The 15712-nt window shown below is 37.3% G+C and overlaps 1 protein-coding gene across 8 annotated transcripts in view; it reads left to right on the forward strand.

Annotated features, from left to right (window-relative positions):
- LTBP1 (latent transforming growth factor beta binding protein 1) overlaps window positions 1–15712 on the forward strand; it is a 196397-nt gene that overhangs the window by 104966 nt on the left and 75719 nt on the right. For all 8 annotated transcript variants that reach the window (XM_062629565.1, XM_062629567.1, XM_062629570.1 and 5 more), the window contains 2 exons: window positions 863–965; window positions 6577–6648. In XM_062629565.1, the coding sequence (XP_062485549.1) occupies window positions 863–965; window positions 6577–6648 (175 nt within the window). The remainder of the gene's footprint in view (window positions 1–862; window positions 966–6576; window positions 6649–15712) is intronic.

Consider the following 15712-nt stretch of genomic DNA (forward strand, 5'->3'; position numbering starts at 1 on the left):
CACTTTAGTGCATTTGAATTGTTCGCTGCAATTTGCATCAGCATTTGCTTTGACAGTATTAATAAGTGCAGTTGTTGTCTACATTTCATGTGCTTTGTGCACTTCTATTTTATACTTAATAAACAAGTTTAGGTGTACTTTTTTAATGTCTGCATCTCAGAAATAAATTCAAGCCTTCTTTAGCATGCAAAATGAAAGAAAATTGCGACCGTAAATGATATAACTAGTACTGTGTAAGTTTCCAAAAATTAGTATTCTTATTAATAAAAAGCATAGTAACTGTATTCTTGATTGGGGTGAGAAGAGGAATATTGATGTCAGAATTTATTGCAAGATTAATATGAATATTTACATGGGGAAAGAGACACTTGTTCGGAATAACACAGACACCAGTAACTGGCTTTGATCATCTTATTTGTGTTACCTTCTTCAGTATCTGGGCAGCAGAATGTGTAATTACAATCTGGCAATTTTCAGTAAGTGTTCCTAAACATTAAACAGAAGTTGGCAGGAAGTTGAGGCTTTTTAATAGGAAATAACGTTCTAGAAATCAGCCATACTTTTTGTCTTTGAGAGTAATTAGGTATTTGAAACAATTTATACAGCTTTTGAAAAAGTGGATGAGTATGGTTTTATGAGGAAAAATGCAGGGGATAGGTGCCAATGGCAAGTTATTACATTGGAAATACCCTCACTTATTCCTATATAATACTGTTCTCTTTTTTCTCCTCCTTTTGAAATTGACACAGGGCAAGATGATAATGTCACCTAATTTACTTTTACCTGTGTAAAAGAATATTGTACTGGAAGTGAGCATCATACAGTATTGCTAACAAGAGTATTCTTTACCTGACTATTCCAGTGTGGCAAAGCACTTCCTGGCCTTTCCAAACAAGAAGACTGCTGTGGAACCGTGGGTACTTCCTGGGGTTTTAACAAATGCCAGAAATGTCCTAAGAAGCCGTGTAAGTGCTATTTTGTTGTTATTCTCTGGATCAGTTTATGACTTTTTGTTCCCTCAACAAGTATTTTTTCCTTTTTTAGTGCGGTAGGGGAAGGAACATAGTAAAAGAATAGGCTATGGTTTGATCAGGGAGAAGCTGTAGAAACTGGAATTCTCCTGCATGCCAGCAGAGTTACAATATGCAGGCATTCAGTGCAGCCAGCAAAGTTAACGTCATTGGGATTTTTTTCCCTTCCTCCTCGTTTAAGTCAGTGATGCACTGTTGCGGTTTCTCAGTGCAGAAAGGATAATGACATTGAGTCATCCAGCCTCTTCCAGCTGGATTTATTTTTTTTAAAGTTTGCACAGAAATGTTAAATTATAGAGGCGCCAGTTACTGCTTGGAGAGAATGCAGTGACCTCTTGGGACTGCAGATGAACTTTCAAGTTCGGATCCAAAGTTTTCCAGGCTCTGAATTGTCAGTTGCATTTTTTTTTTGCTCTGTTTTTGAAATATCTTCCTCAACAATTAAACAACGACAAAGACTTCCGCACAATTTTGTTATGATTTGACATTGTATTATAATGAGAAAGAAATTTCTAATTATTTGCATGATAGGTGAAGCTAATCTCTTGAACTTGGTGAATCACATTATTTCTTCACAGGAATAGTAGTACTTCTCTGTCACTTTGTATTCTCATCCCTAAATGAAAGATGAGAAGAGATAATGTAATCTCAGTTTTGCAGATGTAGTGGACTTGCACTTAACGGGAAAAAATAATGCAGGGACTCACAGTCTTCTTACCTAGGTCTTCTAGGCACCTGTTACTCATACAGATAGTGATGCTAGAAATGTGTTCAGTGTTTGATTTTGGGTTTGTTGGGGGGGGGGGGGAGGAGGTTAAGCATATTTTTGTCCATAAGTCTTAATGTGGATGTAAATACAATTGTAGAGGAAAACCTGCTGTTACTCCTACTTCTCCTACTGTTTCTTCTACCCGAGGCTGATATGAATTTATGCTGACTCAGTCTGGTCTGCTAGTTTATGAAGCATTTAAATTTTGTGTTTTGGAGTATGCTTATCTTCTGAAAGAAAGCCTCCTTGGGGTCTTTGAGGGCCATAGTTAATAAAAGACTTGGGTATCTAAATTTTTATTCCTGTAACATAAATACAGTCTCTGACAGACATGCGTTCTGTATTGGTGTATGAATTGTGAAATGTGTACTGATTTTTTTAGCTTTCTCCAGAACGTGTTGCAGTTTTAGTACAAATGAAAACTTTGTGCATCAGAAGCATGTGGGCATGCTGAATGTTGCTTAGTGGATGTACGTGTGTCGTGAGAAAAAGGATGAGAGCCTCAGATGTGTTTCAGCCAAAAACTGGTTAGAACTACAAATTTCTGGTGCCTGGTTCAAAAGGAAGCCCATTTGCTAGTTCTTCATAGCTCAGGTAAAACGCTGGTTGTCTCAGCCTGGAATCCGCAATGGGTGTGTTGGTCAGGCAGCTGCTTAATGCCAACATGCTTGGCATGGTGTTAAGAGCAAGCAGACGAGGAAACACTGGGACAAACCATGTCTGAAATTCTGGTCCACAGATGCTTTCTAGGCGGGTCCAGAGAAGTGCCTGAACTCACCCTAAAGCCTCTCCTGAAGGGAATTCATTCCACCATGCTTTTTTCCAAGCACTGAGTAAGAATTGTTTTTTTGAAATGCTAATGGGATAAGCACTTTGCTTTGATGATAAAAGCTTGATGACTAGCACACTTACTCAAGATGGGACAATTCAGAGTGCTCCTTTATCTGCCAGAAGAATTTCTAATCTACATTTTATACCTATGAGGAGATGCCTTAACCCATAAAATGTAGAAACAATTCTTGGAACAGGACTGGACAGTCTCTTTCCCAGTGTCCTTAATTACTTGTGGTATGAGTCATGCTAGCTCCTGCTTTCTGACTCAATCTGGAATTGTTTTTTTGAATGTAGCTGTACAAATGCAAGAGGAGACAGAGAATGTTGCCACTTGGAATAATCCTGTCCTTGTGATTAAAGCATTCCTGGAAAGTAAGGGTTTGTTTCTCCTAGACGTAATAGGATAAATCTCTCATCTTTATAGGTGGGAGCGCTCGCTGTAGTGTTTTAAGAAGGGAGGAGGAGATGGTGTGCTGTTTTCTCCAGGTTGAAATACAGTCTCATCTACCACTACATTGTATCAAGAGTATGATTTGGTAGGTTTATGTTTCAAGAATACTCACTGAATCTCTCAGGAAGCTCTGATAGATGTTAGTCTAGATTTAATTTAGGAATGAGTTGAGCATGATGCTGTTCAATCATGCCAGGACTTACAGCAGTTCTTCATGGATGCAAATGGTGAATTTTCAGAGTTCTAAGAACTTAAAGTGGTAAATTCAGAGTGTTGAAGGAGTTCAAGTGGTCTTGCAGCATCTTACAGTTTTATAGATGTTCAGTTTGAATTTAGGCATGCAACTGAAACTTTCAAATCTATTTAGAATCTGGGCCTAAGTGTACTTTGGGCATTGGTGTCAAATTTAGCCTCATGTCAGTATCACAGTGTTATGCTTCTGTAGAGCAAGCAATCTCCAAATATAAATGTAAATTTATTATAAGATTTAATCAAGTGTGGAGTTGTGCTTATGAATTTCTATTTCATCAAGGTTTTGAGTTTTCTTTTTGCATGCTGTTTTTACAGTAATGAGAAAGTTTCACTAGTAAAAAGAGTATGCATATATATATTTTATAAATTTATATGTGTGTTATTGGATGGAAAAAAAGCATCAAGTAAATTATTAGTAACTTATCAGTTAAGTGATGTTCATGGTAGTGTCTCAGCAGGTAATGTTAGTCCCACAATAGTCCTGTGTAATTTTGACCTGTTCTGATATTTCACTAAATTGGTATTACCATTTTTATTGTAGACTTTTTTGGAAGCAAACAAGCTTCCTTTTGCTTTTATGGTTTTATGCTTCATAAACTTTGTTCAAAGCTGACCTGTATATAATAATCTGTAATCAGGTTGCATTTAATATGATCCTCTGCAAAATCCACAGCAGAATATTGAAACATATACTTCAGTCTCATTAGCTGGCACTTTTCTTCTCTCTTCAGTAAGCTACTTAACAGTGTACGTAAGTCTGTGTGTGTCTTGTTCCCATGGACTTAAATAGCATTTTGTCACTTTGCAAAGAGGTACTTGCGTATTCTGGGTAATAGCGACTGCTGAGTCAGGGTTTCTGTGCTCTTGCAAAGTCAAGTGTCTTGGCCTGAGACTGTAAGTCTTGGCCATGTCTGTAACTTTATGGGTTATTCAGTATTACTCAAAACAAAACAAAACAAAAAAAGACATTTTGGAACAGATCTTCATTTTTGAGGGCTTGTACAGAAGATGACTTAGGACAAAGTGCATTTCTGTGTTACGTTGGGAATGTAATGATCGTTCAGGCGCCTTGCTAACAGTTAATAATTACAAACAGGTTGTCTAAGTGAGTAAAAGGTAAGTAATGTAGGACTCTATCCAGCTCCTACATGGATGCACTAGCCATCACTGAACAAGCTCCTTCACCTGCTGTGACCTGCTCACGTTTGTAGAAGGAAGAAAACAGCTGCTAGTAAGCCGCTGTTTCCTGTTCAGTGTGGGAGTAGGAGGATAAGGAGGGAGGGAGAGGCAAAAAGGAGAGGTTAAAACCTCTGACCTCACTTCACCACTGCACTTTCTAGAGCAGCTGAGTCACCCTGGAAGGGAAAATGCATTGCAGCACTGGAAAGGGCCTGGCATAGCTTATGTGCTGTTCCGCATTTACAACTGGAAGAGCTCTGCGCTCTCTCTTTCCTCCTCTACCAGCCTGTACTGCAGGGTACCATTCCTGTCCACAAAAAGTTAGAAACTCTCCTGGGTTTAGTGTGAATTGAGTCAGATCTGTAATGTCAAACACAGGTAAGTTAGGACATAAGCAGTACAGTTAGGAATCTGACTCTGCAAACATGAGCATTAGGAGTTTCATTGACATTTTTGAGGATCAGGAATAGGCTAATGCATTGCACTTTTGAAAATCTCATCTTAATTTTCAACTTATTTTAATAGTAACACTGTGAAAAGATTGGAGCTACCTTAAAAATAAATGTGTAGCTGCTACTTTATGGTGAGAGAAGAAATTGTCAAATTTTAATTTGTATTAAAATGGTTGTAGTCGTATGTAGTAGTAAAGATGGAGAAGTGTGTGCTTAGAGCACTGTTGCTGTATTTTGACCATTCCTTTTTTTTTTGTGTTTAACCATTTTACCACTTTAAGCAATCTCTAAGGAGAATCTTAATGTTCTAATTAAGGAATTATTATAAATAATTCACATCAATATGAATTAAAACTATCTCACTCCAAACCCTGCTACTCAAGATCATCACCTAAATTTTTCCAAAGCTTTATAACTAATGAAAATAATTTATTCTTTTTCCCTTCCACCTTTATATTCAACTAGTTACCAGTTTTAAAATAAGCAATTTGGGTATTATATGTGAAGTGGAGCCAATTGAAAACATTATCTCAGTTATTCTGTCTTATTTGACAATTTATATAGGGTAAAGATGGAAAGTAATATGCTTGATTTGTTTATTTATTCATTTATTTTGGCCTGCTGAATATCTGAAAGGCTTAGAACACTTTCAAAAGAAAACAAAAGATCTGGCCAAGTATAAAGTATCTCTGTTGTAGCATTCAAATTATGAAAAAATCTCTTGACTCTTATTAAAGGCACTTGTGTGATCATAGTGCCAAAAGTTTAGTCCTATATGTTTAATAAAGTACTTGGCTTTGCCAAGAGATTGGTTTTCAGGGCATAACCATACAAAGAAGTTATTGCTCTCACTTATGATAGCTGTTAAAGAATCACTAAACAGTTTCCTGTAGTCTCAAAAGCAACCTTAAGTGAAAGAAAGAAACAATAAAAGTAAAAAATTAGTTAACTGAACACTTTCTATTTTGGCAAGATGGAATTCAGTCTGTGTTTTGCATGTTGTTATGCGCTTGACAGTTTATACGGATCAGCCAGTAAGTGACTGTCTTATAAAATTCAGCAACTTTGTTACATAAATCAGAAATGTGCCTTTTTATTTTTTGCCTTGTTTTAAAAGTTTATTTAAATCTATTTCCTCTGTATTTCAAATATTTTTAGCTCATTGTGGCAGGAGAAATAGTGCCCAACAATTTTTCTTAACATTTAAGATAATTCTGCTTTCTAAAGCTGCTTTCAGGCTTAAAACCATTGAGTTTCCATTGCAGATTTTCAACTGTATCTTTTCCCAAAATTATACTTGTAGCTGGCTTGGGAAAGTAATTATTTGACTATTTGAAAACAACTAGGATGAAGGATAATGTCCTGATTTCAAAGATTTCTTTTTCTGGGAAAAATGTAAGTTTCACCAGATAAATGAAGATGTAGGTGGTATACATGTGGGAAGAGATGGAAATAAGGTTACCTGTACGAACTTTAATTTCTTGACCTTTTATACTTATACATCATAAAAACTTACAGTGTTTTTATGGTTTTGGTTTGTTGGGGTTTTTTTTTTAGCTTCATAATAATTTGGCTGTCAGGTATTTGACTGATGTAAATTTTTTTCAGCTTACCACGGATACAGTCCTATGATGGAATGCCCACAAGGCTACAAAAGGATCAATGCTACATTTTGTCAAGGTAAAATTGATTGTGTTTATTTTAAGTTTTGGTTTTCTGTGACACATGCTTTGATATTTGTGACCTAGATGAATTAATCCAGTCACTTGATTTGCATTTTGTGAAAAAAAATGTTGTGGCTACTTTTAATTCTTTCCAAATATTGGCAACTCTAGAGAGTGGGGTTTTTTTTCTCCAGGGCAAAAAACTTAAAACCTTTACATAGACTCTCATTTTCTTTGTTGTATAAAGATGACTTCAGATAGATTCATTTACTCTGTTTTTCAGTAGCAATACATTGTTCTGTCAGGTCTTTTGCTAAACAGTGAACCTGCTCTTAAGTCAGATGACACTAGCAGTAGAGGGCAATTTTATAATCATGAAAGTATAGAGTAATCAGAAAATGATTCCTTTGAACATAAGAGGTTAGACACAATAGTACTGAGAGAAGCCAGATGATGTCACTGGCAAGTGACAATGAAAAACCATGCATACCTGGCTGCCACATAAAGCAGTGACCCACGTACTTCAAGAAGGTGCATGGTGCAGGTGACAATATATGGACTGTCCTGGTTTTGGCTGGGATAGAGTTAATTTTCTTTCTTGGTAGCTGGTACCCTGTGTTTTGGCTCTAGTCTGGGAATAATGTTGGTAACATGCTGATATTTTAGTTGTTGCTAAGTAGTGCTTACTCCTAAGTCAAGCACTTTCTAGTTTCCCATGCTCTGCCACTGCAGAGTAAGGATGTGCACAGGAAGCTGGGAGGGAGCACAGCCAGAACACCTGACATGAACTGGCAAAAGAGATATTCCATACCATAGAATGTCATGCTCAGCATATGAACTGGGGAGTTGTCTGGGATCCCTGTCTGAGGAGAGGCTGGGCAGGGGTCAGTGGTTGATGAGCAATTATATAGTGCGTCATTTGTGTTTCTTAGGGTTTATTCCTGTCTCTTTGTCATGTATAATAATAATAATATTTTACTTCAATTATTAAACTGTTCTTATCTCAACCCATGGGTTTTACCTTTTTCCAGTTCTCTTCCCCATCCCATAAGGGGATGTGGGGTGCAGGGAGCGAGTGGCTGTGTGTACTTAGTTGCTGGCTGGGGTTAAACCACAACATGAGTTAGACACTGCAGAAGTTGTATTATTCAAAGATTATGCCCTATATATCCTGGCTGTAAGCACAGAAGTTATCAAAACATACAAGGCTATGGGATCTGCATGATCATGCTGCTACTCTGAAAGGCTTGGAGCATTTAGATTCTTGTGGCCAGCAGCATCTTTATCTGATGAAGCTGAACAGGTATCTATAGCCTTACGCTCATTCTTTCTGTGTATCTTGGGGCATTGAAAAGATGTGCCAGATGAGGATGTTGGGAAAAGCTTAATAGCTTGTTCTACTTGTTTGGCACAGCTCAGGTAAACAAGAGGAAGGAGTTCTGAGAAGATGTGAGCAATCCTGCAGAGGTGTTCTGGAGAGAGATTTAGGAAAGAAGGGAAGAATGAGTTCAAGTGAGGCTGACACTAACCTGTGGTTTGTTAGTCATTGTTGACACTGCAAGGGTAAAAGATTCCAGCAGATAGTGACGATGGAGAGAAGGAGTAATTGTTTTTAAAGAATATATGTAGGCACTTTGGAGATAGAGTTAATGTTATGTAACTGAAACCTTTCAGTTAGGACATTGATGGAGTGTCTAGCAGTCAGCCATGTAAAGAAACTACTTTCCCAATGAAAAAAAAATACAGTTTGTCGAGCACTAAATGCAAACATCCCACTGCTTCCACTGCTGAGGGAGATGTGAGCTACTGTCTGAAGGAACAGCCATTTAAGCCAATCTGCTGCTCAGTTCTTTACCTAGTTAGTGGTTTACCTGCTTGCAGGGGAGGGGCATTTGGAGGGTTGCGAGATAAAACTGGGTTGGTTTAAAACAGTAAAAAAACTAAATGGAGCTTGTTCCCTGATCTGCAGTGAAAGACTGTAGAGTCCCCTTAAGAATTTGTACATAGCTATACTACAAGAAATATGAGGCTTTAAATAGTTTTATTTATTACTGCTGTCATTATCCCAGAAGAGAGAGCCCTGTAAATTAAATATAACTTGTAATTAATACATGCAAATTTATAACCTAGATTTTAATCACACAAAGAGTAGGATTATCCAACCAGGAATTAGACTGTTGATGAATTGAGGGTGGGGACAATATCTTAACTTTTTTGAGAGGACAGAGGTGGTAGCTGCTGCAGGCTCCTCTTATTGTCTTATTGAGGCTTGGGTGGCTTCTCTGCAATTTAGTCAGCAACACACTCCAAAAAAGAGGTACAAATAAGGAAGGAACTGGGAGAAGAAATACAGTGGAACAAAGACAGGATGAAATTTAGTCCTACTGAAGTAAGTAACAAGATTATAATTTTCTTTGAGGGTCAGGTTTTTGACCTCTGTTTGAACAGTCCTCAGGAAATCAAGCTTTATTTTGTGAAAGCTGCTGGCAGGGTGCATTTCAGTCCTGAAATGGTCATTAGCATGTGCTTCTCAGTGGGTCAGGAAAAGTGTGTTGCTTGTGTTTATCTGAAGCAGCCATGCTTTTCTAAAAGAGGACAGGGCTAAGAAAAAAACAGCTGTCCATATCTCAAACATGGAGCAAAGCAACAGCAATAGCTGTGGAGAGAAGACTTTTAACCTGCTGGCTGGAGAGGACTGATATTCTTGTTAATAATCCTTACAATTGCATTGGAAAAGAGTGGCACAGCATGTCCATATGCAAGTATACATTTTAATTAGATTACTCCTTGTTGAAAGGGTGTGCATGCTGTGTCCGTGCTCAGGAGGAGCCAGCATTGCCAGATGAAATAGTAATGGGGGATACATTTCTGAATCCCTGCCCGCAGCTAAAAGAGATTGCTGTTTTCACCTAGACACTCTCCAACTTTCATTGCATTTGAAAACTCAGGCCTAACAACCTAATTAACCTTTTGTTCTACATTGTTTCTGCAGTCAAAAGACTCCTTCGTTTACAAAGCCTATGTAATATTAGTGTGATTACTAACCAGATCCTGGTTGGTTTTCTTTCCCTTTCAAGTGACTGAACTAATGTAATGAAACATTCTTCTCTCGAATGTGTGTGTAGGACAACAAAGAACTATCTGTGGGTATGCTAATTTGAACAGTTTAATGTAATTGCTATCAAGAAAGCTCCTGCTGCTGCTTCCCCCCTCCCCCTCAGTAATTATCTTTTCAATGGGGAGATTTATTACATGTCCACACTCGAATCCCCTAAGGCTGTCATTAAAACCAAAACACAGCTTATCAGAGCTGCAACTTCTTTGTCAGAATCCACATGCAATGCTATTTTTTGGTTCCCCGTTTAGAATTATACTTACTGTTTCCTTCTGCTAATGGTTTTCTTGGAAAACTGAAATAGAATGAAGAAAACAGCTGGTGAAAAGGTTGGATTTGTTTTTCAGGAAACTAACATACTGCCAACAGAGCACTTTAAAAATCTTATCTTGAAGAACTGGAAAAATACCTGAACACTTGTTTTTCAGTGAAGTAAAAAGTTGGGCATGGAAGTTCTTGGAAAGTCCCCATATGCTTAAAATTAAATGTATATGAGCATGCAGAAACTAGTATTTGTTTGTTGATGGATCAAATTCTGTAACCACGTGGTCTAGGGACTTTGAGCTTTTCTCCCTTGGCTTCATTGTGATTTAAAATAAGTTTTGAAAGTATATTCTGCCATCTTATATTTGTCTCTAAAATACAGTAATAATTTTTTCTCTGCATGTTGTATATATATTTTATTACTTTTAAGCAATAAACGATTTTTCCTTCATAAGAAATACTATTTAATGTTACTTAGCTACTAAGTTAATGACCTTCTTTCAAAGTTCTTTTATGATGATCATACTGAGAAATAAATGTATCTCCAGAAACTGGGCTGGGTTGCTGTTTGGACATTGATTATGTGTTTGAAAATTGTGGCTCTGCAAACTTCTGTTCCAGTAAATTCCACGTAGAAGCACAAAATGAGTTGGATTGATTCCTCCTGCTGCTACTCTGTTAGCTCATGGAAATCAGTGGGTCATTTCTTAGAATAAGCAGCATTTTTTTTTCTTTAATTTAAAAAAATATATATTGCAATTGTTGCATTAGAAACTAAACCATGTTGTTTGTTTCTTTTATCCTTTGTTGTTCTCACTGATCAGGTTATTATTGAAACAATAAACTGTAATGGAGGCAATAAAATCCGGAGGTCGTATTTTTCTTAGAACTAAGGAGATTAATAGTGGTTAACGATACAGCTATAGCAGAAACAGTTGGAACGGTATTTTCAGTGGTGTTTGTAAGTATGCTTGTAATTGATTTTCATAGAATAAAAAATTATATTGAGCCAATTTGGAAGACATGCGGTTAGGTGGCACTCCCAGTGAAGCCTAGCTTGTGCCTTACCAGAGTGAGTGAAATTTTCACAACTGACACAAATGATACACGTTCCAGTCTTCATTTGCAACATGAGATACTGTGCATATTAAAGCACTTAATGCATGAAAACATCTGTCAAGGCAATTTTACTAAATAACATTTAATGACTGACCACTGGGTCATTTCTAATTAAGTTGTTGCCCAGTACTTTGGCAAATTCTAATTACTACATAATTGATCTAGAAGGCTGCCTTTGCTTAAATAAACTTGTGGGTCTCTTGAAAGGCAAGTTGCTTGCTTTGCATCAAAAAGAGATACATAGTTTCCTTTCAGTTTCAAAATACAGTCATTTAAACAAAGTCAGTCAGTTTTTGCAAAGCACAGAAATTTCATTTCAGAGCTATGTACTGAAGTCCCCCTTCAGAAATTTACTTTTCCGTGGAGCTTAGGCCTGGAATCAGCGGTGGGCTGCTGATGTTGAGGTTGCTGGTGTCCCCTGGCACCAGACACTTGGGACAGAGGGGATGAGAAGGGCTGCAGTACTTTCTAGCCACGTGTTTATTCTGAATATTTCAGTGCAGCTATGAGGGCTGTGGTGGTCTGACTAGGCATTCTGCTTCTACAGGTTCTTTTTCTTGGTCCAGTTTTCATAAGAACCTTCTGGGTATCATGACTGTCCTAGCTGGATGCTGTTGCATATTTAGTTTATATGCATTGTCGTATGTTGTTTAAGAAATTGTGAAACTATAAATTGTTTTCTTCTGTTTATGCATGTGATGTGACTTTGAAAGTCTGAATTTTTCATTGTCTTTCGAGACAGATTTATTCATGTAATCAAAAAATCACCTACCAGAGGTGTAAAGCAGAAAATGCAGGAAATATATTGTTTCAAAAGAGGGATTATTAATTTAATAATTAATACTAACTCACTCCTTAGTTTTCTTCAGCCTTCTTTATGAAATTTTTAAATATGGTTTAGTTACTTCAGCATAGTACAGTAAAAAAAACAAACCCTGATCCAGTTTGAATAGTTGACGCTCTCATTTCAAAGTTATCAGTGCTCCCGAAGGCAAATTTGACTGTATTCTTTACATGAATGATAGCAGTTCTTTCAAAAAACAAATTGAAGACTATTTTTGTTTGCATTTGCATTGTTCAAACTCCCTGTAGTGACTGGTGACTTTTTTGAAGTCATAGAATTTTTTCTTGAGCAAAAATATTTTCTTTAAAATGAATAGCTAGATATAAAGACCATACAGTCAGAAGATTGTGGCTTTGACCAAAACACATTAATAGAATTGTGGTTTTAAGTTAAATGTTTAAGTGTGGTTAAATGCTCCAAGCTGTGATGATTTGATGAGCATAAATTCCATGTGTAATGCATGGAGATGAAAGAATTAATATTATGGGAATGTTTCAAATTCCAGTGTGTCTGTGACCAAATATGGACCTTATTCACTATCTGAAAAGGGTAGAGAGTGGACTTGCTCCATGTCTCCAAATGAGCTACAAGGCTGAAGGCAGATAAGACAGCTTTACACCACCTTAGTATTTCCTGTGATTCTGCATTGGGCCAGCTGGGACTGGGTGGTCTGAAGAGCTGTTATAACAGTTAACAGAGCCAAAACACAGTGAACTTCTCTTCCTAAATACTCTTCCAGCTGGAGGCTGCCAAAGGGAAACACTACAGAGCTGATACTCCAAACATCAGCTTTTGTAAGCTGGTCTAGAGCAGAGCAGCTCTCTGCTGATCACCTGGTCCTTCTGTACTGCTTCCCTTGACTATGGGGGGCATCAAGCTCTGCGCATTGTGTTGGCATTAAAATGTGTGTAAGAGCAGTAGGCTGTGAAGCATTTTCATATTTGCTTGCTGAGGAATCTAGTAAAGTATTTCAGAAAATGGGCAAATTAAAGGACATTACAGTAGCTGTATGATGCGCTCAGTAAATCACTTGGCATGTTTTACTCTAACCAAGCAAAGCATATTCTTTCAGCAGTGTCAGGTATAGATCGCTTTATGAGTAGGACTTTTTTCTAGTTTGGATGTTTACTCTTGACATGGTTTGTTATCCTTGGAGCAGGGATACTCAGGCTAAATTATGGTGTCATTAATCCTGGAATAAAGCTGAAATGATTCACTTCCTGAATGTGATTGAATTAGGCCATTTCTCAAGGAAAGCTAGGAGAACATTGCATGTGGGTTTCCAGTAAAGAACCAAAGTAGTGTTGAACTGCAGCTGACGCAGCCCCAAAGACTGCTTTAATCTACTTTAAAAGTCACTGTGGAATTGGAGAAAGCAGGCAGAACACTGGAAGATAATACCTTCTGCAGCATGCTTTCCCCTCTAGCGCGGAGTTCTTCCATGCATCTGGTCATACAGTGGAGAGAAGAGATTATACTACATTGTATCTCTCTGTGCACAAATACGGGTACCTTAGCTGGAGGGAAACCTTCCATTGGGTGTATAAATGCTTTGTCACTTAAATTTAAGTACCTTAGAACAGAATTTGGTCCCATATCTAACTTTTCTCCTTTTAAAATTTTGACTCATATATTTCTAAGTCATTGCAATTCCCTAGTGTGCAATGCATGTAAGAGCTAAACAAGTAAATCAATATTTGAGTAAAAGAGCCCAACCCTCATAATAGAGACATTAAAAAGCCACTGGGGTTTTCGATCTGTAAGCGAGGAAGAGTTCCTTATGGAAAAGTAACAAGTAAATGTTAAGGGTTTTTTTTCAAAGTTTTCTGGGTTTTCATTTCTTCTGGACTATTCAGTCCTCCCTAAATCAGTTATTAGGAGAAAATAGCTTTTTTGTATTAACTGTTGCCTGCATTTAGACTTACTGAAATTTAATTTAGTGTCGTGGTATTTAGCCCATGTAATTGCAAATATGTATGTATGTGTGGTCATGAGGAAAATCTGAGGTCAGTTCTTCATCTGATTCTGTTATTTGTGGAACAAAATTCTGGCAAAGTGCTTTCAAAACACACTTGTGTTTTGGGGTATTTCAAATGTGAAATCTTGAAGATTGCCTTGCCCTGGACACAAATCCACATAAAATTTCTTTGTGAACTTTCTTAGAAAGTAAGGAGGAAAAGCCATGAGTAAAGTAAACTTTAATATTTATATCAGAGTTATCCATTCATTTCCATCCTCTGTCTACTAATTAAAGTATATAAAGTTCTTTGAAGATGAAGTTGGTTTTGGACTTACTAGAACTATATATAATTATCACGGTTTATAACAAATTCAGTGTTAGCATGTGCTTTCTTGTTTAAATGCATATCATCTTACAGTGTTTCTACCTCCTTTGCTTCTGTTCAGATTTGAAGGAGGTTTTTTTAAGTCATGAAGATTACTTCATTCATAGTCACACTCTTCACATGGGCAGACAAGTACTCAGCTAGGAAATGGCTGTTTTAGTTTATTTTCTTTCCCCAGGAAATTCAGTGGTAGTGAGTCATTAACACGTTGCATTTTCTGAGAGCAGGTTGACCTGACACCCACTAGACCTATAAAAATCTGTGAGAAGGTATCAAACTAACTGCTCTAGTTAAGAGAACCTGGTTTAAGTTCTCCTTAATGGGGAAGATTGCGGGATAGATTAGCAGCAATTTGGTTACAGTGCCTGGGTTGTTCAAAGCAGGGACTGCTACATGGCTCTGGAGGAAAGCGTGGCGGCTGACCTCACCATAGATCAAGCTGTGTGCCTAGAAGGGGATATAGGAGGAGTAAAGCTTTCATTTCATGTCAAACTCTCATAAAAACGAACTACCAAATCTAGGAGCACGTGGTGTCAGGGACCAGTTCTGTGTATTGGGCATGTATACTACTAAAGGCAACAGCAAAGTGTTGGGCTGTCAGCGCAGAATTACAATGCTGCTTTCATGCCAGTGGGGTTTCACCAGTTTATTACCATTGAGGAGGGTCGAGACATTCACATTATCAAGCACCTATTAAAAAAATCTATTAATGCTTTATTAGCAAGTTCTTTATAAATCATAACAGCCACTACTGTGAGAGTTTGCTGTGGAGCCATGCGAGATGCTGTGTGGAAAAGTTCCTTGCTTAACTTGGGGTTTGTATTTTTTTCCCCTTGTATCCCATACACAGAGGCATTTTACCAATAAGACTTTATTACTCAGTTTTCCTTGAAAACTGAAAAATAATATTTAGTTGGTTTTCTTTAGAAAGCTTTATTCACATTTGTATGGCTTTATAGTACTGCTACATAGGCCCTTAAAATATTTTCTCTGTGTAGATGAATATGTTTGATCAAATCACTCCACATGCATGTTGTCAGTTTGAACTTCAGCGCAACAAAAGACAGACAACTTTATTCAGACAACTTTAAAGTAGCTTTTTCTTTAGAATGTGCAATGTTGCAAATGAATTCTTATTACTGTATTAATTTAAAAGTGAAATATTTTTTATGTCCATAGGCAAGAAAAAGAGGGCTAAAAAAAAAAAAGTTTGTTAATTTTGAATCAGATTTCGAGCTGCTTGAGCAAGTTGATTCCAGTACAGTGTGCACAGCTGGGCAGGCTGGCAGGTGATAGGAAACATTCTGGGTAGGTGGTCTTTTACCACAGTCTGAAGTAAAGTGAAGTAGATAGTAAATCTGGAAGGGTTTTTGGTTTTTAACCCGAAATTGTT

Source organism: Pezoporus occidentalis, unplaced genomic scaffold (assembly GCF_034315485.1).
Source record: "Pezoporus occidentalis ecotype Australia unplaced genomic scaffold, CSIRO_AGI_Poc_V1 ctg34, whole genome shotgun sequence".
NCBI lineage: Eukaryota > Metazoa > Chordata > Aves > Psittaciformes > Psittacidae > Pezoporus > Pezoporus occidentalis.